A 23,144-nucleotide genomic window follows, 5' to 3' on the forward strand; every position below is an offset into this window, starting at 1 on the left:
ACTGTGAGCTTTTATGTTTATTTAACACACGACTTAACGCAAAAACAAAACACTAGAGGCAACGGCATCGGGTGAGACAATTAATTCGTAACCGTCAACTAAACTGCTACTTGTGATAAACTATTAAAAGAATGATACAGACAGAGAAAGAAAGGAAAAAAGTAATCTATAAAAGAAAAAAAAACGAGGAATGGCAATGGTTTTGTGTGAGAATGGCAGGAAAGAGATAAAAAACAAGGACGTCTAAGGAACATTTATCATACATAAAGATATGCTACACACAGGGACGGTACTGTAATGTTGCGTGTAGCATATGCATATTATCTTCTTGCTCATCTACTATTCACCCGCAATGCATCGGCATATGTATTCATATAAGAAATTTAACGTAAAACATTACGTTTCGTATAATATATACTAGCATTTGAATACATAATGTTCGTTATGTTGCGTTACTGTGACACAAACTTCATACAACCTTTACATGGGGATAGGCAAAATTTATTGGACAAATAAATTTCTTTCCTTTTTTAAATTTGTGGGTTGGGAGACAAATCTAAATTAACGCAAAAATTAAACACTGTGTGTAAAATGAGCTTTAAAAATCCACAACCTTTTTCCTCTCCCACCCATTATTGTCTGGCCACAAAACAAAGAGCAAGGAAGGCGACGGTTGAAACTGTTAAAATGCAATAAACAATTGAATTAATAATTGTACTACGGAAGAAAAAGCGACAAGTTTTACGCGTACACTTTACATGCACGATAAAATCAAAAATAAAATTTACAAAACCCAAGTACACTAAATTGTGCACTGAACAGATGAACGTCGATTGGAGTGTGATCATGTCAGAGGGGATTCGAAAAAGCGATTAAAATACTCACGCAATGTAGAAATAATACATAAAACACACACCCTTTGTACGACACTTTCCTCAATCAGTATATACACACATACACATATGATAGAGAGTGCAACAAACAAAATTGGCTGGCATATTATTCATATTCATCAAAACTTAAACATAAACTGCATTGCAAAAACTGGTTCGGCGATAAACCAGGCTTTGCTTTGTAAAAGGAATAGTGTGCGCCCTTGATAGTTGCGGTGTATTTAAATGACTATTGTATTATTAGTACTTTGAATAAAGAGTTTTTTAAAAAGGATGTCAAACTGCCGTCGATCGCTGTTGTCACGATCCTCTATTGGCGGAAACGCGCAGTACACCAGTAAGTCAGGAATTATTTTATCTCTTAGTTTACTTTCTATCATTCTCCATAGAAGACTTCGTTCATATGTTGCACTTTTGCAGCTGAGCAGCAACACCCTTTCAATTAGACACCCAAAAGCAGAATGGATTGATAGATATGTGCAAATGAAATGCTGCCTTTTCCATATTGCTTCCGAGCTCCGGTCTGGTGTCGAGTCGTTCACTCTGGAAAGGTAAACCTTCGTGACATAATTTACACATATTATACGGTTGTTAGTGCCGAAACTAGCTCGTCTAATCATCCGCACACAAGGCTAAGCTTTCAACAGCAAAGCTAATGCGAAGCAATGCGGAAAATTACTGCAGTTGATTCGATTTGACAGCAAATGCAGAATAAGTGCTGCAACTACATACATATAGAGGGTATCAAATTTTAGCCCAATCGTTATTTTATCGTCTTTCCAGAAGACTCCACGTAACTTTACACTGTTTGTTCGTCACGGCACTAGTAGCGTGCAGTACAATCTTTCTTGGCCGCCAGGGTGTGTGGTGTGGGATTTTGTGCATGCCAACTGGCATCAGTTCCACCATGGGGTAGTGAATTAATTATTGGAGGAACAAAAACTCTGAGCACTCGATAATTCTAGCAAAATTCCAGCTAGCTGGACGGAAGCATCGCGTGCTTGGTGATCATTGTACACTGTTCGAGCAATGGCGCGTTAATGGCACACCGCTTTAGTTGAGCCACTGCACTGCCTTTGTGTGAGATTTTCACTGTGCATGTGCATTTATGGATCTTTTCTTTTGCCTAGAACAGTTGCTCAAAAAAATTGTAATCGGGAAGATGAATCTTTTAAAACCAAATGTCAAAAAGGAATGTCGTGGCTTTTCTCATATAAAGAGTCCTTGTTACAAACAAAATTTCCAATAATTATCAAATCCACAATCCATCAGTCCACCTCGGGTATAAGTAAAAGCAGTATGTATTTTTATTTGCAAACATTACCCATAAATCTGTTCTAACCGTAGGAAATTTGCTGCATCGTGTGGATACCGTTCCGACGACGGAATTTCGGATTCTGTTGCTGCTGCCGACCGGACGAACTGCTCTGCTTCACGTCGTACATGTTCTGATGTTTGTTGATCGAGTTCCGCAACTTGCCGTGCAACCAGGCCGCAAACGCTTCCTCGTTCGATTGTGCCTTCTGACGTTGTTCCGCTGTACGACGCTGTTGCCGCTCTCGGACCCGTTGCCTTCGGGCCTCTAGTCGCCGTTTCTTCTCTTCCAGCTCCTCCCGCGACAGTCCATACTCGGAACGGAACCCATTGTAGTACGGCAACTTTTCACCGGACGATTTTTTATGCCGGCAGCATTTCCGGCGGCAGGTTGACGACCGTTTGGCGCGGTGTGCATCGAGAGGACGTTCACCGTCGGACGACGAGTCACGCTCTTCGCCGTTGTGGGCCGATCTTTCACGATAGAACGATTGCTCATCGTCATCATTATCGTCTTCGTAGTGTACCTCGTTATCACCGTTCCCGTCCTCCTCTTCGCCAGGATTAGCCTCCTCTGCCTGTGAATCACCGGAACCGGAACGGGAGTCAGCCTCACTGCGATACGTCTTCAGTGGACTGCTACTGATATCCTCACTGCTTTCGGGGTTGTGAATTTCCGTGTCCATGCTTGATCCGTCAGTCGGTTCCTCCTCTTCCTCCTCCTCTTCTACCTCCACTACTTGCTCATCCTGGGGTACTGTTTCCTCCTCCACTTCGTCATCCTCCTCAGATACCACCGATTCACCCTCCACACCAGTCTTATGTTTCTCCATGCGATCGTCCGTTCCTTCGCCATCCTCATCGTACTCCCCTTCCAGCTGTTCCTCTTCTACCACTACCTCCTCCTCATCGTCCCCCTGCTCGTGGTCTGGTGTCATGCCTCGGTCATCCAGGTGCAAGTCCTCGATGATCGTGTCCGCATTCGTTCCATCCCCTCCACCACTCCCGTCCCGATGCACATCTGCCACCGTTTCGATTATAGCGTTTTTCTTCTGACCTGAGCCACCCGAACCACTACCACCACCACATCCACCGGTGTATCCATCATCCTCGCTGCTGTAATCGTCCGGTTCGTAGTCGACTAGCTGCTCGCGAAAGGTTACCCGGCGTTCACCACTCGCGTGCTGCCGTGGGGAGGGTGGTGTTGGGATGGCAAACGATTCCTGATTCGCTTGAATGATTTTTTCCTTTATGTTGTACTCGTTGGCAGGGCGAAGAACTGTAGTGCCGAGTGTGCAGATTGTGTAGGAGACAGAAGATAAAGAGAGTGTCGATTTAGCAATTTTGTGGTTTTCGGAGTTGCTTTAATGTTCAAAAAGTAACTTAACGATTATAATCGCATGGAGTTTTGTAATATCGTCTGCATAAAAACGGTTTAAAACTAACGGGGAACAGAATTTGGTGACTCAACATTATAGTAGGATTTCTATAGCTTGAGAAGTCCTTATTCTTCTTGGTCTAATGCTTAAGAAACTTGATTTGTAGGATGAAAGAACCTATTTGAATGGTGAAAAATATTCTAAATTAACTGGATATTGCTATAAAAATATTCTTCGCCTTCCCGACGGGAAATGCGTGGTCGATTGAAAACACTTTATCGAATGATCTTCTCCACTTCTTTCTTGTTCTGTAACCAAGGTACAATAGCCACAATTGCTTGTCAAGACTTAAGATGGTTGAACAAAACAGCAAACAAATCGCGACAACCATGGCTATGGTTCTTGCTGAAAGCCGAAAAGCCACTTTTGGGAATTGGTAACACTATTTGACGCAGAAAATCACATACAACTCTCAGCGAAAAGCGACATTTCGGTGCTAACACGACCGCCTGCTAGCAGCCTTGACGTAATCATTCAGAGGCCATTCGTATCACGAAAACATATACCGCTTCCTTTTCCTTGTCAGTGTTTTATTGTAACCCAAGAAACGATCCAAGGAAAAACCGAGCGCCGAGAAGTTGAAGATAACTTTTGAAAAATTGCACACGTTTGCTTATAAGAACACTGCGTTTGGCAGTACTTCCTTTCACTAGATAGTAAATTCCTTTCACTTCTCAAACTACTCACAATATCCTTCGTAGTCATCCTCGTCGTCGTCGATCATAGTGCCCGATCTGATGTGTTCCAGATCTCTGGCTTGGTAATCCAAATTATCCTGGTATGATTATCGATTTATTCACAAATCTATTTTCCCCCCACACACAGTGCGGATTTGAGCAATTTACAGATAACACAGTTGATAAAGAATCCACCTAAACACTATGTCCGGATTGTATCACACGTAAGGATCCTCGTTTTGGATCCTTCTTGCTCCATTGATGGCTAATTGTCAACTAACCGTCCTTAGCTGTGGACCGTAAAACAGAGGACCTCAACCAAACACGAGTCCAACGCCGGTTGTTGCCATCGGGACAACCCGAAGACGATGCTGTTTGTTACGATTGTACGCGCGCGGCTACGAGACGACCGCGAGGCCGTACCGTATCCTTGCTGTGCTCGAAGTGCGTTTTCTGTGGTCGGGTTGGATTCGTACACCGATCACGAATGACGTTATTGAATGAAGGGAAACCACGCGATTAATTAATGTGTTAATCGATTGGCTGTGAATCGTTTGCGTGCAGAACTGTAAAAAAAAATAATTCAAAGTTTGGTACTGCCACGTTAGGTTGGAATGAACAATGCTCCTTACGTTTATATGGGAAATCTTTCGCCCTGTATAGCCAAGGGTTAAAATAAGTTTCGTTGTTTTCAAAACAACGCATTTCACCCTCACATTGATAGAATCGCGAGTGCAAGTAGTGGAAAACCATATCCACTTCTCCCGGCTATTGATCAAGCGTAGAATTGTTCGGTGATTGGATTCACCAAAGGATTCTTGCAGCCGTTGCCAAGGGCAGAACCGAGCGCGATTTCGTTAATAGCAATAAAACAAACAAAACAACCCCAAAATCTACACCGCTGGATGAAGAAGGAATGATGGTCCCTGCTCGTCTATTAGTCTATGTTTTTGGTTCCTTCCTTAAGGGCTGCGACGGTATTATGCAGAAACGATTGATTTATGTGCCATTTCGTCGACGACCGGTTTTGTGGTTTAGCTGCACCATGACGGGTAGATCACCGCAACCAACCGCCAATTGGTGTCTTGTGCCGGGATGTTTTACCGATAGACAATATCGTACCAGTGGTGGATTAACCTATGGGTGGAGTTAGAAGCCGCCAGAGGGGCCTCGCGTGCTAGAGAACCCCTTTAGTTTTAAAATGATTACACCCAGCACATTTTGAGAAAGCTCTAAAATTGAATGCATATTTTTAGGGGCAGAATTTTTGAATTTGAAATTTTAGCAAAATACCAGTTACCTCCTCGAATAGCTCTCCTGTTACTAGTAGCGCTCCTAGTAGGAAAATGTATCAAAATGAGGCAAATTTCGAGGCAAGCATATCAGGCGAGGAGGTAGCAAATGGAAGATTAAAAAGAGATCATACAATAATTTTCTTTCCGTCATGAAAATATATTTTTACGTTCCAATTAAGTGTGTTTTGAAATTTTATTTTATTTTATTTAAAATTCTTTATTCTATTTATTATTTATAGATTTTTGTCTTATTTAGCTCAATGATCAATGATCAACGATAATGCAATAAGTGTAAAGAAAGTTAGCTAAAATCTAGTTTACATGGCTTCACAAGACATTTTCCGAACCGGAGTTCAATGTGATAGGGGAAGCCCCAATTTCCACTCCGCAAAGGGCGCCCCGAAAGGCTAAATCCGCCACTGTACTGTACACATGGTTTCGGAAGGCTCTTCACTTTGTTAGTTTCCGCTCCAGACATGAAATTGGTTTCCTTGGAGCCGACGTTGGCTAGTGAAGTGATAGGACGCGAATGTCAACCATCGTTGGGAGTGATGGTGGTTGATTATGCTGCATGTAATGCAATGTTACTTGGTTACAAAGAATCTGAGAAAAAGGCCCAACAAATTCGATTCTTTTTATCTATGTTCAAAATTACCGATCGATTATTAAGTTATTTTTCCTTATTTTGATAAGGATTGGATTTTTATAATGATTATTTTGAAAGAGTCGATCAATAATGAGTTGTAATTAAGAGAAGAAAACGACTCACACTCAGTAGCGGTAAAGATTTCTGTCCGTAAAATCTCGCGACATATCAAATTCATGACCAACACCTTAAGCAAACGAATTTATGATATTGTTAAAAGAAAACACAACACACACTACCTATTTGTGTATGTAAATGAAACAACTGTGGAGGTTATGAACTGGCAACATTTCGTTATGGTTCCTTTTTACCCTGTCAAACTATTTCCCTCCATTAACCGGCTCTTCCGGACCATCCGTGCAGGTGGGTAAGTTAATTAAACATTCCCTTTATCGCATCCGTGAATCTGACGAAAAAAAGAAAAGAGTTTCTCCACAACATTCCCAAACGCAACCGGAAACATTATCTTCATTTTCTTTTTCTCCACAACTCCACTAAACGGAGCCGTTTCCCTCCGTGGAACGAACGGACACGCCAAATACTGGAAGCAAAAGAAAGTTTACTAAGTTTACTAACCAGGCCACGTGCCGTATTAACTCGCCCCACATGGAGTTGACACATGTGTCAAGCATGCGATGGAACGCAAACCATTGCACCGGAACCTGAACCGGAAGCGTACCACCATTGCCATCAATCTTGATAATGTCCCTTTTCTTACTGGCCTAACTTTGCGTGGGAAATTCCACCAGACCACCAGCAGCAGCAAAGGCAGCACTGGACCAACCCAGGTCCAGTTTGAAGAAGACCCATAATTAAATCAGCAAATGGGAGGAAATGGTGCGCGGAATGGTGCCAAAAAAGCATAAAATGTAAGGCGTTTTGTTATGGCCCACAAGGGGTCGATGAGGAGTACACGAACTATGGAACAGCAGCTTTTGGGTTCTCCTTTGAAGGCGCTGGCAAGGTACTGGATTTGTTTGCCAAAAAATACCTCGGATTTTGGGGTCTTAATGTTCGCGCTGGTGGCGTTTTAGTAATGCCAGTACTGCTGATTGCTGATTTTGCTCGATTGATATGCGGATTGGTGATATTTTTATTTACACGAAAGCACGAAGGGCCCACTAATGGCAGCTGCTTATTTTAATCATCCTGAAATGAGAATATTTCGTACACCAATTATTAATAATATACTTGATTTTTGGGACTGCCACTTAAAATTATTTAATATTTATGAACGTGTTTTTAGTATGTGAAATAATACTAAATTTGGCTACTTATTTAACAAAGCTACTAATTCTGAGTATTCAACACAAAATCAAGCAGGAGCTTTCGTCCATTCGAATTTCGTTTCCCAGGTGTTTCATCGCTGCCCACGAATTGTCGCACAACTTGGCAAATAATTACCATAATATGGTAATAAATATTGCCAACCTTTGACTCCTTTCTGTGCAGCAGGCATGAGCAGCCCGCTGCTCTTCCCATTCGAGTATATCCGCTGTACTACTGACACACTCCACTCCAAACCTGTGCAAAGAACCACACACAAAGCATAGTGGTTTTGGTAGCTGGACAGAAGGAATTCGTTTTGGGGTCTGAATTGTAGAGGAAGTGGAAGCCCATAGAGCACGGGGCCCGCTTGTCTTGTGTACTCCGAAGTACACCTTAAGAATTCTGTCAATTTATAACCCAGTACAAATAGGAACCAGGGGAAGGATAATAAATAGCACTACTTGGCATACTCACACTCACACTCACACACACCTGCCACTCCAACCCGGAGACCAGATCCAGTCAACGACCTTTTCGCTTTCTTCGATTAGAAGTTGCTTTATTTGAATCTGCACACCAAACCAGTAAAACAGGACACGCGACATGCAGGAACTTTCTACAAGCCACCACCTCATTATTGTTTTGCCTTCATCGATATTTAACGGGAAGGTCCTCGAGAGCCTGAGCTACTGTTTATTTTTTCCCCCCATTTCCTAGATCGATCTATCGTCAGGGGCAACATGGAGGGATAAAAATAGTTCAATTAGTAGACAAAAGGACGCTTGAGTTGACGCACGGCTGTTTGGAAGGGTCCACTGATTAGCAGGCAAATACTTTTTTTTTTTTTTGTTCAGACCACTCGAACTTTACCGGTACCCGTCAAAAGTTAGAACTTATTTATTCCGTTGGATAATTAAATCATAAAATAATTTTACGCCCTTTGACGCGATTGGTGGGAACGGTACTTTTGGTGGTTGGTTGTGTTAATTATTCGCGATGATTTTTTCGATTGATGCTAGAAACATGCTGTCAGGAGAGAGACGAAACTAAAAAGGGGATCCGCACGTACCTACTGTTTGACGGAGGTCCTAGGCTGAGTCTGTTGGCGTGTTCCACAAGAAAGGATATCAGCTACTTTTGTCACGGTTGTTTCGGAGGGTAGATACAACAAGCTACAAACAAGGTAAGAAGCAGATTTTTCTATCTTCGATAGTGTAGTGTGATAGTGTTCCGACTACTACTAGTAGTCGGAAGAAGCATGATTGTCGTTGGAACTACACATGTAGCCTGCTACAATCTTTGGTCAGAAAGAAGGGACAGTTACAGAATGCAGTACCGTAATCCAACTGTTGCTAAGGCTACTAGGATGGATACAAAGCAGCGTTTCTTTCAACTCCATACACTCACACCACAATATAGAATCAGTCATATAAACAGTTTTGCTTTTTCTTTACTATAGAGAACAATTTGTACTCTAAAGGGATATTTTTCATCTGCCTCTTGAGTTTTTTGTTGTTGTTTATTTCTTGTTTGTTTGTTTTGTTTTTTTTTCATTTATATATTTTTTCCGTACAGTTTTTCTTCCATTTTGTCAGCTGTTTCACTATGTTTAATTCCTCTTCCCCGCTGTTTTTCCCTTGTTTCCCAACAACAATCCCTTCATTTTTTTTACTGCTCTGTATTACTATCGCGTCGCGCGATGGTGGTGTGGTGTAGGTGGTGGTGGTGGTGCAGAAAATGAACTTAATTACACGCTCTTTAGCACGTCGTCCTCCTTTTTCTACCTTGGAACTCACCTGTAAACTCCTTGTACAGTACACATCTTTGGTGAAATTATTGTTCCACTTTCCTTTTTTTCTACATGATATAAACTAAGCTTTTATCGTTTTGCTTTCACATTTTTCAGAATCTTTTCTTGTTCTTTTTAGTGTAGCAGCATCATCGATCTCATCTCACTCAGCTTTTTTGTTTTTGTATCGAAAGTTACCTAGAACAAAAGTACATTTTAAGTGGAAGCTTTCTTGCAGTTCTAGACGTCTTTTGTTACAACATCTAAAAATGTTTCACTTTTGTTGCCAACGTTTGCTCTGTCTGCTTTTTATTTTTAGGACATGCTACAACTAGTAAAGTACTAACGTAACCAAAATTTTCTTCTACAAATGATCAAAATAGAGCTAAAAAATTGGGCCAAACAAATCCAACCTATGTCCTATTATCCGAAGAAAGTAAAGCTTAGAAAAAAAAATGATGTGTGTACTAGGACAAGAATTCAACAGGCAAGCTCAACATAGTTTGGGTAGAACGAGATGCGGCGTATGCATGAAGTTTGTTTTGTATTGTTTTCACTATATCACTTGTATTTTTGCCTTCTATTTTTCTCTTCTTTACAAACCATGTAACACCAAACAACTAAGTGACTCGGACGTTTTGGCATGCAAAAATCCAAGTCGATTCTTCTCCTTCTGGTACGTTTAGAGATTATACCGAGTTTCTGTGCTAATATTCCCCCTCCTAGCTTCGATTTTAATTTATTTTCTCCCACTATTCTTCCGGCTGGCATAAGTTCCATTATTTCTACTTTCCTCTTTGCTTCCATCTTCTTCTCTTTCATTTAGTTTTTTTCTTTAAGGATTTAATGTGTTGCTCTTTCCCTGTTTCCAGCAACAAACAAATAAGCAAATCCGCCCCATAATTACACGTATTATCCTCTATATAATGTTATTCACATATATATGCTGCGTTTTTCCATTCATGCTAAATAAGCATTACCACACACACACACACACAAACGCCATCGATGACCGCTGCAACAGTGAAGTTAAAGACGGGATGTTGAGGAAATTGGGCACAGTTTTGTCGTTATATTATACTGTCATGCGCACGTGGGCAACATTACGCTACCACTTAGTCTGCGGTGCTAAGCGTGCGTGCGGTTACACAGTGTGTTTTGTGTTGTTGTTGATAAAATAAAGAAACATATTTCTTGTCATCTCTTTTTCACCTTGCAAATACGAGGCAAAGCTAATACGTTTCCCGCAAGATTTCCGTACTAAATACCGTCACCCATCTTCCCTCTTTCCTTAATTTCGCGAGGCTTTCTGCTTCTTTTTGTCCCTTTTTTTGTAACAACGTATTGTTGGTCGGTCCAGTTACTTAACTTGATAACCCGACTCACTCTCAACGGTTCTCCCTTTCTGCCGAACGGTAAACTAATTCGGCATTCAAAAGCGACAAGTTATCTCCGTTTTCATTGCCGGTTCTAGGCATGCTGCAAATTCATCCTCACACACGCACACACACACACACACAAACACTTGAATACATGTTAAAACTATCGATTTCGTTACTAAAACCGATTTACACCGTGTTGCACTGATCTTTCCTTTAAACGTGGCTTTGTACAGACGACAGGCCAATCATCTTTCAAGATCGTGCATTGACCCATGAAATTGGCTCGCTCTTGCATGACCATGCAGCACAGAGAGTTCACACAGGAAGTGGGCGCCTATCCGTCTATACAACACCTATCACTAGTTATTTTTCCTTTCTTTTTAATTAGTTTCCCTTTCTACTTTTCTATATGTTTGCCTTGAATGAATTTACGCTTCCTTTTACTGCACTTATTTTTTTCTGTTTACTTCTTTTCTTTTATATCTGTGTGTGTGTGTGATAAGTTTCTCTTACAACAGTGCTCCTCCTCTCTGTTCTTTCTCTTTTTTACCATATCTCCATATCTTAGCTCCCCTTTGCAAAAGTAGATTTCTCTATATTGTTCTACTTCGTTTAATATTCAAGTTGTTTCGTATGTTTTACTTTTCTGTTTTAATCCCTTCGTAAACCCTCTCTCCTCTTGTGTTCCCATTAGCTTGTGTTTTGTTATATTGGTTTGCTTCTTTAGCATATCTTCTTAATTCTAGAGGAAGTTTTATTAAGTGTTTTTGTCTCTTTTGCGAAAACCATGCACATATAGATCACACACACACACGCGCAATTGGCATATTGCAAGCGCCACTTCCCTCGACAGATTTTCCACCCGCAAGAGGAAGGAACTATACGCCAAGTGTTCGATGCTTGTTTTCGTCGTTCAGATGTAGTTGTGTGGATGTTGCGAGAATTTGAAGCTTTTGAAGCGTGTGTTACGCACAATACTGTGTGACACTACGCATCAAATCAAATCCCGTCAGAAAACGGTCTCGCTTGGAAAGCATTTTCACGGGAGCGCGAGCGCCTGAAGTGGTACATCATTTTTAAAATAATATTCCCACGCGTGCTTAACCACCATCGTTGCCAGCTGTTTCAGCAATTCACTTTGCTTCCGATTGCTGTGTAATAATGTTGTGTTTTTTTTACTAGATGATACTAGATGATCTATATATGGTGAGAGGCTTTGATTCTTCATGCTTCTTCTTGCATTATATATTTTCTTCAATTTCTATCCCGACGTGTTACACGATATTTTCGATTTTAAATACAATTAATTCGAAAAACTCTTCCTTTTTTCATTCTACCTTTTCTACTGCCCGTGTGTCTGTAACCTGTTATACAATGTTTTCTTTTAATGTTTGGCTATCCAATTACCTGGCGCTTTCTCCAGTGTAGTGAAATACATCTAACCGAGAGATATGGGAACAAAATTACAATTACGCGGGCTTTTTTCACTACATAGAGCCTATTAACACAAATACAAGAATGCGTGTAATTAAAAAAAAAACTGCAACTTTCTGCGGGATGCAAAATCGATCAAAAAATCACATTTGTTCTACCATTAGTTCTCTCTCTCTCTCTCTGCATTGTCCTCGAACTGTCTTTTTCTCTCGTTTTGGTTTTTTCCGACTTTTTCGCTTTATTTTCCTCGTGCATGCTTGTGTGTTCTCCTGGGTAATTCAAAATCATTATGCAAGATTACGGTTCTACATTTTGCTTTAACATTCTGTTGCAACAATCAATCAATTAATCATCCAACGGTACCTACATGCGTGGCCACATAAACGCCGACACACTGCAGACCACATACGCTCAAGTCCAATCATAAATTTGAACGTCGTCCTGAGGGTGGTGCAGCTGTGTGTGCTTGAGTACAATCATGTCTCAAAACACGGAATAGCCCAATTCACCTCACATAATTCGTTTGATTTCTGGCTGGCAAACACACGGAACACGCGGCAATTAGCAAAGTAGTAGCGCAAATTGCGAAAAAGCGAAAAAACAATGCACAAAAACCGTAATAGTAGTAGTAGTAGTAGTGATACTGTATGCAAATTACAAAACTTTCCTTACTTAATGCCAACAGAGTTTTGTAAGGCCAAAATTATAATTTAAAGAAAATGGTGAAAAAATAAATTGAAAATCTTACAAAATTTAAAGTAAAAAAAAAACAGAAAAAAGAATAACATAAGGGAAAAAGGGATAACTAGTTAATGATCCGCTCCGCAATCAACATATTGTTTTTTGACATTATTTTTAAACCTAAATTAACGTCTCTACACTCGTGTGCTTAACGCCATTGTAACGCCACCATGCCCTTTTCCGTGGGGGCGTATGCCCCACACACCGACCCAACCCTCAACCATCTCTATCATCCGTGTTTATAGTGCAACCACCGGCGCAGTGCCCAACGTGTGGTGCGATTAAAAGTTTAATCTGGGGAAAATATACATATATGCTGCAGACAGATAGCCAGACAGACAGAGAGACAGAGAGATTGGAATAACTCCCCTATTGCGCACAGCAAAAGCAAGGATGAGGGGCACACAAACACACACTCACACACACGTACCAAATCAATAAAGCCGATTTGTGTGTGTGTGTGTGTGTGTGTGTGTGTGTGTGGGGAGGGGGGGGGTGAATAATCCTGTTAACAAGAGCCGAATAATGCAGTATCTTCGCTTTTCTTCTCATTCCGCCGGACGGATGATGAACTTGCATATGTTTTGCATCGCTGTCGTACGGGCTCAGGTTTCTGCTCTTGTTGTGATTGCTGTTTTGTTAAAAGCGCGCCCATTCAACGTTCCTTTTATCCAGTTTCCCCCCCATGTTATTTGCGTCCTCGTCCTGTATCGATTGAAATTTGGCTTAGTGCGATGAAAATATATGGTGCGGCGCCGGTGGTGATGTTGATGGTGTTTGCATATTGCAGATGAAACCACAAAAAGCAAACCATTTGATTCTTTGCATTGTGTTGGCTGCTATTCTTCTAATATCGGTTGATGATTTGTCGATGCCCGCGACGAAGAAGCATTGCAAAGTGGCTGCGCTTGGCGGAATGGGAGAGTTGTGTGCATCGTGTGCGGGTGGATGTGGTGCTGGCGGAAATCACTTAATGTTACGCTTTCTTAAAGAAGCCAGTTTGTCGATCGACCCCTGGATCGATCAGTAGAACTTGTCGCTTCGTTGTGCTTTTCTTAGGCACTCTGAACCGACACATATACAGTATTAACATCCATATCCATCCAATTAAAACGTGGTTTCGCAAACATCGATTTAAATTCTTCTTATTTAAACTTTTTGGGGCCTTTTGTTTTCATGTTGATACATTCAGCCAGTGCTGCATCGCCATCGATTCTGGACACAATTACTCTGTCTCACACACAACACATCTACGTATATCTCTTCCCCCTTTCTTTCGCAATTGATCGATTGATTGATTGATCGATCGATCCTCCGTTACCATTACTGCTGCGTGTACGATGAATTGTTACGGTTTTCCGTTTAGTACACGTTTACTACTTTTGTATTGTTATCTTCACCATCCGTCGTCGTCCTTCAGACCTATTTCTGCCCTTTCTATCGTACCGTTTTCTGTGGCAGGGATTATGGGTGGATCCGAGGGAATTTTACGAGTTTTACTATGTGTGTGCGTGGTCGCCTCTATGTGCAGCAAATGTTCGCGAGGGAGGACACCACGTACCGCTTCTGCCATACACTCATTCATTCTCAATCCTCCCTCTCATCATTCATAATCTACTTTGTGAAATTTTAGGACGACGATCGCTATTCATCATATGTTTTTCTCCTTCTGCCGTATTGTTGTTGCTCAATCGTTTTGTATCGGAACTAGTCAGCTTTCTAAAAGTAACAATTTATCCGTGGTATTCTTCCGGTTTCCGTAGCATTATTTGCCTGTCGAAAAAAAAAATGGAAGAGGAGAAATCTTCGTTAGAAGCAAAAACAATAACAACTGGGAATGTTTCCATATTTACCTGCCGCCACTTCTATGACCGCTGGTTGCTGCTGCTCCTGGTGGCTAGTTGGTGCAGCCGAGCTTAGCTGATTCGACTGTTGCTGTCCGCCGGCATTGGCGTTGCCATTGTTGGACGCATTTTGCTGCTGTCCACCGGTCGACGATCGGTTATGCGACATGCCGTTACCACCGTTCAGCTGACGGTTGCCACTACGGCCTCGGTAGTTGTTACCGCCACGGTAGTTATTACCTCCGCGATGGTAATTAATGCCACGGTGATAGTAACCACCACGTCGGTTGTATCTGTGGCATAAACAAAAACACATGGGTAAACATATTACAATAAAGACAAGGTATTGATCCAGACATCCGGAACTTTTGGTTCTGTATCCGGACATATGTCTCGAAATCGTGATCCACGGTATCGGTAGAACTCATAGCTCTAATTGCATAAAACGTTCTCAAGAATTATATTTTTGTTTTCCCAACTGGAAAAACCTACCCGCCACGTCTGGTCGATCCGACGCCGAATGTTTCCGTATTTAACTTGCGTTCTTGGCGCCAATCCGTACGCTGCTGCTTTCCCTTCGCACGCTCCACCGCCTCGCACGAAATATTGTCGAAGAACGACTTGGCCTTATCGTAGCAGATGACGTCTTCCTCTTCCTGCTCATGGTCGCCAGCGACGGTTTCGTTGCCTGAATCATCCTTCTTGTCCAGCGGTTCGGTCGTTGCGGTTGTGGTGGTGGTAGTAGTAGTGGTAGTGATCTGCTTATGCCAGGGACAAAGTCGCAATCCATTCACAATAAAATATGCGAGGAAAATACATATGATATACGTGATAAATGTAAGTGAAAAGAAAACATCAATTAGTGAGAGTAAAGTAACACACCATTTTAGCCATGTGCCCATGTGCTTGGGGGATACATACATATGTCGGAACACATTTTGCACATTTTTAAACATGCTTTTGCTTCTCACATATATATGTGTACGTAACAATGTAACACGGCTGGCACGGCTTTACTCAGCAATGGAGATTGTTGATGAGAAAGAAGATGATAGGACAGCAAAATTTTGAAACTTTTTTTAAATTTTGTGCTTGAGGTTGTCTTGAGAAAAAACTCCATTCTTGACAATGTGATGTGCAGATCAAATCATGATGGCCGAATCAGTTTGCAACCGAATTCAAAATATTATTGTTGTGCGTGTCATCTTCCCTCTTTCGTAGTTTACCGTTTTGTGAATTTTATAAATGTAAATAACGATGAACAACCACAAAAAAAAACATAATCAAACTGTAGCTGTTTAAATTACGAGCATTTCTAATGTTTGTTAAACGGTGAAATCAATACTGTGTTGCAATATTTATGGCAAGAGAAAGAAAAACAGGAAAACTCAAAATGTACAAAATTAGATTAAACATAAAATAAAAGCAAGCATTCAGAATGAAAACTGAAGCATTATTTTCGAAGCTATAAAGAGTTACAGCATTGATTGCAACGTTGACGAAAATAAAAGTGATGAATAGAACAGCATGCAACAATTCATGATTTTGCTTTTTGCTGTTTTGAAACCAAAAAGGATTTACACATTAATAATCATAAGTTTGTAATGAGATTATACACTGTGTAGTATGAACTTACTACAATGAGCACAAAACAAGTTTTAAGAACCCGACAGGACATTTGCGTTGAGGATGTTTTATATCGAGAACTTTTGATGGAATATTAATTATGTTTGATCATTCTAAACCAAAAGAAACCCTTTTGCAAAGAGCCAATCATCTTCATTCGCGTCGTATTGGGTGTATTGTATGGACTAGAGGGTAGAAAGGATATTGTATCCGCGCTCGAAACAACTGTTTACGTTTGCCAACACAAATGGACCGTGCCAAGTGCTGCGCTTAACGAGGAGAAGTAACAACAGCAGATGGGATGGGTTCGTTGGATAAATGGTAGGAGGAGGTCACGGGAGAATTACGAAATAAACATAATAACAAAGAAAATAAAAAGAAAATACCTGCTCCGGTTTCAACTCTTCGCCCACCTTAAGTTTAGAAAGCTGCGATCGTAACTCTTCGAACTTGCTGTTTGCCTGTTCAAAGTCGTAATCGTTTTCGAACTTAAGCAAATTCTTTGCACGCTGTCCACCACCGGTACCACCGGTACCACCCTGCAACAACAACAACAAAACGATATTAGGATTGTAACTATACAGCGTAGAATAAAATAATTCCAGGGTAATAGCACTGGTTCATCCCGCCTCGTGTGTGTACCTGTTGCTGTTGCGGTTGACCAATATTTCCGCGCGGACGGCGCACGATGTTGTTGTTGCCACCGTTGTTCTGGTGGTTCTGGTGGTTGTTGCGATTGTTATTCCATCCGGTACGATTTTGGCCTCCCTGCTGCTGTTGTTGCTGCTGGTGCTGCTGTCTTGGCTAAAAAGGAACAAACATTTTTCTCTTAAAAATCGAATCGATCGATCGAACGACGTTCGTGTACCTTGTAATTTTCCTTCATCTGATTGTCGTTACCACCGTGTTGCGGTTGTTGCAGCAGCTGCTGCTTGCCCGAATCGCGTCTCTCTCGTATGTTGTTGTTCTGATGATTACCCCGATGCTGGTTGTTGTTTTTGTTACGCTGATTGTTGTTGCCACCATCGTTACGGTTGTTGTTCTGCTGCATCATCTGCTGCTGCTGAGATTGTGGCTGCCCGTGCTGATGCTGCTGCGCCTGCTGCTGTTGCTGCTGGTTCGTCTGCACAGCAATGTCCACCGTTGGACTCTTGCGCGACAACATGTTGCTCGGCGTTCCCGAACGTGATCCGCTTCCTATGTGCGTGTGTGTTTATTTGAGATAATTGTATTAATATTAGTTTGAGAAAACAAATTTATAAAAAAAAGGAAACGAAAGGAAACATAAAATGATAGCCATATTTAATTTGAAATCAAGAAATGAATGGTGTGCGTCTTGTTTTCGAAAAAACTGTGATACGAATAGCCAAAGTTATGAAGAGAATTAAGAAAAGCAAAGATCTATTTACGAAAAACTAAGCTACGAAGAGCCTGTGGTCTACCGAATAACGAAACAAGCTGATTAATGTAAGATGAAATAGCGTTTAGTGAAGAAGGCGCGCGCAGTTCTCTCCGGAAGGCATATGGGTTTAATGGAAAATCAGCATCAACAACAGCAACATCGGCAGCAGCAAACATTTTTGCCTACTTTCCCTGTACTAGAGCAAGTAACGATTCCTGCAAAATTTTCTTGTCAATTTTTATAAACTTCAGTCTTAGTTCAATTCTCGTCATCTAGAGTTCAACTGCAATATTAACTCTTTTCTATGATCGTAAACAAGCTAACACTTTCAAGCACTTATTGGGTTGCAAAAATTTGATCTAGCAAAAGCATAGCAATGGTTATGATGACGATATGCGCGACATATGGAACAAAAATCGCGAATAATGATTTAATTAAGATACCAATAGTAAAGTGGAAAATGGGGAAAACTTATACATAAAAAAGTTTAACAGTTAAGGGTCGTTGGATCCTACCATCATGGCCTCATTTGATGTTCTTTTATTTTCGAACAAATATGAGACAAAACACGATGAAAAAAAAACACGTTACGTTAGCAAACAAGAAGAGAGATTGTAAGGTAAAGGACGTACAGGGTACAGAAGAGAACAATCTAAACGACAATGCAAAAATACTAACATTTTACAGTTGCTGCAGTTCAAAACAATAACGAATGTATGGGAAGCATCATGAATTGTGTTCATCTGTATGTTCCACTGTTTACAGTGAAAGCATCTGCATGTAAAAAATAGACTAACAACACCGTTATCGTATAAATAAAGCGTTATCGCTGTGATTTGATAACGAATGAATGCATCCGTTTTACCAGCCAGCTGGCATCAAAATCTAGGCTCATCTGTGTGAGAGTGAAGCTGCAAAAAAAAAATGCAACAACGCGATTACTGTACAAGCTCCACGCTTGTGAACGGATGTTGTTAAGGAAACCATACACATATGAGCTCTAAAACTCTGAGAGGTAAAAATTCGCTTACGCAAAGATAAATGGACAGCATTTGTTCCAGAATGCTGTACTTGTGTTATAACTGAACAAAACAGATACATGCAGAATGATATGATGTACAAAAAATAAAAACGATATGAAATATCAATCCAATTGAAATCAGAAAAAAATGCAGCAACATAAACGAAAGCAGAGAGAAAGTAACAACAATAAAAAATGCAAGTGATCGTATGTATGGGACAATGTTAAAGGAACACTAATTCTTCGCTTGATTCTTGTCCCCATTTTCGGGCGATTGGTTCTTCTAATGTTTAAAATAAAGCTTCTCATCACTTGCTTCCCACCTTGCTGCTGCCGTTGAAGTGTGTGCTGCTGTTTGGCAGTGCGGCGTTCCGCAGTAAGACCACCAACACCACCAAAGACAGTCGGGACATCGGAAGGTTCACGCTCACCAACAACAAGATCATTCGCTTTGGAGGAAGACTGAAGAGTAGCAGAAGGAGGAGACGATGCTGATAGCATTCCGACCGTTGGAAGAAAGGCTGATGGCGGCGATTGTTGCTGCATTGCTGCCCGAACGCTCGCACCATTTGCTAGTAACCCGGAAGAAAGATCTGCCTTTGAGTTTGCCAACGCTTGTTGCTGCTGCTGTTGCTCAGGTTGCTGCTGTTGCTGATTCGAGCCATTGCCATCGGGGGCGCCAGCACCATCTTCACCAACAACAAATGAACCACCACCACCACCATCAACACCAATAGGCTTATTTCTGTTCGTAATCATATTATTCGATAGCATACCTCCGAGATTGTTCATACCGCCGCCAAATGCATTGTACGGTTGGCCACCACCACCTCCCATTTGTGGTGCGTGACCGGGCGGCGGTGGTCCACCCATCGGCCCACCGGTTACCGGCGGGCCACCACCCATCGGACCACCGGGCGGTCCACCGGCCGGCGGACCACCCATCTGCGGCATCATAAAGCCCTGCTGGGACGGGTAGCTCGGTTGGCCCAGCTTGTTCGGCATCGGCATCTGCGGACCCTGCTGCGGTGGCAAATGCATCTGCATGATAGCCGGATCATTCGGGACCGGGTTGTTGTTGATCACCCGTATATCCTTAATGTCCGACCCGCGGAACAGGATATAGTCGTAGCATTGGTTCTGTGGCGCAATCGGGAACTGGGTTTCCCGATCCTCCGTACCGTACGACTTCACTGTTGATTGGTTGTTCGTTCATCCAAATACGTTGCGTGAACAGGCGCCAGAAGAATAGCAGCGAAAGAACAGGGAGAAAAGATAAGAATGCAAGAATTAGTTAATATATGAAATTTTTTTTCAACATATTCTTTACAGTTAATATTGTTCTCCGTTGAGGGACATTTGAAGTAAGAGGCATCTTAAAATGGACCCTTTTGCTCGAGAAGCACACGCCATTCAAAATGAACATTTAATCCTCCATTGCATTTTACATTTGGAGGACATTTTGTTTCCTCAAAGACCATCCGACAATTGGTCGAAAAAGGAACCTAGCTTTAACTGTTGCAGTAGTAGTATTGATCTTTATCTCAATTGCTATCTAACAGGTCATGTACATGCTAGTAATCCATATTTCTAACGGGGATCATTTCCACCAAAGACACTTACCTCGTGCCAGGGCGATCGTGCAATGCTCCGGATCAACAGTGAACAGCAATCCCTCATAGCGGATATCGGCTTTCGATATCAGCGAGATGCAGGAACCAATTTCCGGCATAGGACAACTCATCTTGAAGCCTCTTTGCTTTGCTCACTTCAATTTTTTTTGTTTTTTTTTTTTTTTGCTTTCTGGTGCGGTCAAAGACCGCTTGTGTCGCTACGGCGAGACGATGAAACGTTCCACACCTGTGCTTACGCGCGGCGCACAACCCCTTTTTCTTTTTTGCACCAAACTGAACACTTTCGCCGTAGGAAAGGGTGATTACCCTACTAGCCAACGGTGATCCACTAAGATCGTAATACACACTACACTATGCTGCTTAAACCAAACAATGATGTGTTGGCCTGCCCCCACCTGCCTACTTAACTGTGCACGTTGCTGCGCGCTTGGGAAAAGCTGTGGAAAGAGATGCGAAAAATACAAAACCCAATAAGCCAATGTGAATTTCTGAATGTCCGCGTGCAAATAAGTACTGCGGCCCACCCACAAACAGTATACGCAGGAGACGCAAAAATAGGTTAGAAAGATTCACACTCTGAACAATGCCGGCAAGCGACACGGCATGTCCGTCAGATTGCGTGTCGACATTTCAACAAATTTCAACACAAGATCGCTATGGTAACTGAAACCAAAAAAACGGTAGAGCTGAGCAGTTCGCTAAGCATCCAGGATGCCAGTACATTCCATCCATCCAGTATGTCGGTGTTGTCTTTTTATGAGGCGGCTTTCACTTCCGGTCGAAATGTTGGTCGAGATGGCTGACTGGTGAGGTAAGAAGATCGTCTGAGAAGTATGGCTGCTGCTGCTACTGAAGGATCATTCTCGAAACATAACTGACCACCAAAAAATGTGCAATTTGCCTAGATTAAAGATCAACTACGACTGTAAGGATCAAGATACAATATAACCGATTAAACCTGCGATTCTAGTGCAGACGCGTGACGTGTAAAAGCTGCTTACTGATGAACTCTACTGCTGGCAACAGCAGAAACGAAAGGATATTCCGATCTAGGATACGTTTCACACACGCTAGCAACCAGACTGAAGGATGAAAAGAAGCTAGCTTGGATCGGTCCGGAAAACGACGGTGGTAGCGCTGCCGCACGTTGTTCACGGGTACAGCGAAACATCGATGACGGCGACGACGACGACGATGATGATGCTGATGACGAGCGTAATTCAAAGATGGACGACGACACACGGTACGAGAAACGGACACACATACGAAACGCTGATGAGCTGCTTCTCTTTCGCGTTCGCACACGTTCGCGTGAACAAGCGAGTGAGCCGTGGTGCGTGTGTAATGAGAACGAAAAGCGAGTAAGTGTGTATGCGTATGCGGCGCAGCAAACACACAACCTTCTCGCACTGACAGCTGGGAAGGCGAGAATGAAGCCGCGCACACAATCAAACTAAGCGAGAGAGGAAGGGAGAAAGAGATGCGAACTGGGGGAGAGCGAAAGAAAAGAAGAAAAAACGGCTCAGCGAAACGGAAGAATACCGCGACCGCGATTCCTGTGTGCACACGAGTCTGCGACTTTCAACGGCAGCAGCTGGCATTAATATGCTAAAACAAGCTTAAAGCCGATCGAAATGATGCTGCCAGCAACACTTTTCTACAGGGTGAATCCGCTTGAAATACCGATTCCAACTTATGCCTGTTTGAAGTAAAGACGCAAAATTAGCAGCTACCCCTCTCCGGAGGACTCGTCAATTGCACTCTTGGAAGTTGCACCAACACCATCACGAACCATCACCACACCACTACCGACGGGGGAGCAGGCGAAGAAGACATGCAACGCTCTTTCGGCGATATTACACAGGCAAAGCGGATTTACACTCCGTTTCCGTTCCGAAGGTTCAAATGCTTTCCGTAGCAAATACCTTGCACACAAAGCGACAAAGAGACACATACATCAACTCACAAACACACACACACACACACACAAAGCGAAAGCACTCGTTTCCCACCCTGCCCGGCAAAGGAAAGAGGGTGGGCGAACAAACGCTTGACCGAACGGTACCGTCGCTGCCAACTTCCCTTGCACGGTAGACAACCCTGAAAGGAAGCAGCGATAAAACAACACGCCACGGTGCACCACCCGTGTGAAAAATCGGCCACTTCACAACTCACCACCACTACACCTTTCACGCACGCCGTAGAACCGCTTTGCGAAGCGCGAATTTGCTCGCGACACGCCGAAAAGCCCGAAGAAAGAAACGCGCTGTTCTATTCCGCACACTCACTCTTCTGACGTGAAAAAAACGACGTACAGCGCTGTAATACGAGAAAAGGCCGCGCCGACGGGTGAGCCGCGCAAGGAGGTTGCTCGAGGTACAAACGACTACGGGGCTCAAGATACCGACTCCAAAAGAGGCGATGTGACGACGAGCGTACGGTGTTGTTTAGGGTCGCGAGTCGAAAGGTTGTGCCGTTTGTTGATGTGGATAGAAAAGCGGTATTTTCAATAATTTTTCATCGATTTTCTTACATGAAATGGTCCGTAGTTAAACGATCATAAGCTGAGCTCAGTGGTTTGTGCTTCAAATAGTTGAAAATTTAATAATTTTAGGGGAAACCTAGAACCGATTGCACTTAAGGATCTTCTATGAAGTATAGAATGGAGAGGTGTAACTATTACTCAAAACATATAGAAGCTGTCATAATCGACAAAACACAAACTGTCAAATTAATTC

General features: G+C 42.3%; 3 protein-coding genes across 4 annotated transcripts in view; all 3 read right to left on the reverse strand.

The window, feature by feature from the left end:
• The window catches only part of LOC126561924 (protein LSM14 homolog B), a 204,641-nt gene extending 184,091 nt beyond the window's left edge, over positions 1-20,550 (reverse strand). The window contains exons 1-8 of one of the 2 annotated variants that reach the window (XM_050218299.1): positions 20,396-20,550; positions 19,549-19,965; positions 17,218-17,546; positions 16,992-17,153; positions 16,736-16,888; positions 15,216-15,481; positions 14,733-15,016; positions 14,539-14,652 (exon numbers count right to left, since the gene is read on the reverse strand). In XM_050218299.1, coding sequence (XP_050074256.1) covers positions 14,645-14,652; positions 14,733-15,016; positions 15,216-15,481; positions 16,736-16,888; positions 16,992-17,153; positions 17,218-17,546; positions 19,549-19,965; positions 20,396-20,516 — 1,740 coding nt within the window. In that variant the 5' untranslated portion in view covers positions 20,517-20,550 and the 3' untranslated portion in view covers positions 14,539-14,644. Of the gene's footprint in view, positions 1-14,538; positions 14,653-14,732; positions 15,017-15,211; positions 15,482-16,735; positions 16,889-16,991; positions 17,154-17,217; positions 17,547-19,548; positions 19,966-20,395 lie in introns of those variants that run through there. The other variant, XM_050218300.1, reaches the window with a different exon arrangement.
• The window catches only part of LOC126562465 (uncharacterized), a 136,980-nt gene that overhangs the window by 93,635 nt on the left and 20,201 nt on the right, over positions 1-23,144 (reverse strand). The gene's annotated exons all lie outside the window — the stretch shown is intronic.
• LOC126562310 (caldesmon) lies at positions 2,231-4,383 on the reverse strand. Its single transcript, XM_050218770.1, has 2 exons — positions 4,334-4,383; positions 2,231-3,486 (listed from the first exon to the last, which is right to left on the reverse strand). The coding sequence occupies exons 1-2, from the start codon at positions 4,368-4,370 to the stop codon at positions 2,231-2,233; spliced, it is 1,293 nt and encodes a 430-aa protein (XP_050074727.1). The 5' UTR covers positions 4,371-4,383.

This window comes from Anopheles maculipalpis, chromosome 3RL, assembly GCF_943734695.1.
Source record: "Anopheles maculipalpis chromosome 3RL, idAnoMacuDA_375_x, whole genome shotgun sequence".
NCBI classification, from domain to species: domain Eukaryota; kingdom Metazoa; phylum Arthropoda; class Insecta; order Diptera; family Culicidae; genus Anopheles; species Anopheles maculipalpis.

Bases quoted from the DNA above. Each gene is read 5' to 3' on its own strand.
- LOC126562310 (XM_050218770.1), bottom strand. From the start codon at position 4,370: ATGATCGACGACGACGAGGATGACTACGAAGGATATT. The intron at 3,487-4,333 runs GTGAGTAGTTTG...TCGGCACTACAG, and splicing joins GGATGACTACGAAGGATATT to TTCTTCGCCCTGCCAACGAG.